This window comes from Phaethon lepturus, unplaced genomic scaffold (assembly GCF_000687285.1).
Source record: "Phaethon lepturus isolate BGI_N335 unplaced genomic scaffold, ASM68728v1 scaffold8517, whole genome shotgun sequence".
Classification (NCBI taxonomy): domain Eukaryota; kingdom Metazoa; phylum Chordata; class Aves; order Phaethontiformes; family Phaethontidae; genus Phaethon; species Phaethon lepturus.
Genome location: NW_010551074.1, coordinates 379 through 1,121, shown reverse-complemented (window position 1 = coordinate 1,121; position 743 = coordinate 379). Strand labels below are relative to the sequence as shown.

The 743-nt window shown below is 61.2% G+C and overlaps 1 protein-coding gene across 1 annotated transcript in view; it reads right to left on the bottom strand.

Moving 5' to 3' along the window:
• Window positions 1-743, bottom strand: part of LOC104623617 (sacsin-like) — a 5,140-nt gene that overhangs the window by 4,030 nt on the left and 367 nt on the right. Inside the window, exon 2 of the mRNA XM_010290762.1 lies at window positions 416-504. Within this exon, the coding sequence (XP_010289064.1) occupies window positions 416-504 (89 nt within the window). The remainder of the gene's footprint in view (window positions 1-415; window positions 505-743) is intronic.

Below are 743 nucleotides of genomic sequence, written 5' to 3'. Positions count from 1 at the left end.
AGAGGTGTTAGGGGGACCAGTACTGGGGGGCACAGAGGTCCTCAGATGGGAAACACATCTTCACAGGATCTGAGGGAGCACAGAGGGGACAGGGGAACGTGGGAAGAACAGCAAGCACCGGGGAGTCCCCAGAGACACAGGAGATGCAGGACTGGAGAGGTGGCCCTGGGCTATGACAACACACCCCAAAACAGAGAGAGACAGTGAGACTCGGGATCTACAGTGCTCTTGAATGGATGGGGGAAGCCCAGAGAGGGGCCTCAGACAGGGATCAGGGACCGGTGTTACCAGGGAGTATCAGCGTGGTACAGGGGGATATTTGGGCTGCAGAGGGTATACAAGGGTGCATAGGGGTGTTGGGGTTTAGAGGGAGATCAAGGGACCCAAAGGTGGCCCAAGGACCCCCGTCTCTTACCCGTCTTGGCAATGCCTCGCAGGAGGCTGTTCAAGCCTGGCTCCAGGTCCGAGGGCAGGAAGGACCCGGCCAGGCCGGGCAGGAGCTCTCTGTGGGGACAAACAGAGGTGTTGGGGGACTAGAGGGGTAATGGGAGCAGGCAGCTTCCTGGACAGCTGGCTCAGCTCCCACGCAGCGAGACCGGGGAGAGGAGGAGAGTGGTGAGGTGCCCAAATATCCAGGTTCAACCCTGGCCCCGCTTTCAGCTCAAGAGCAGGAGCTGTGCCCTGGGCAACCGGCTCACCTGCCCATTCCCCGAGGGAATGGGGCTGCCCGGCGCACGGGACTC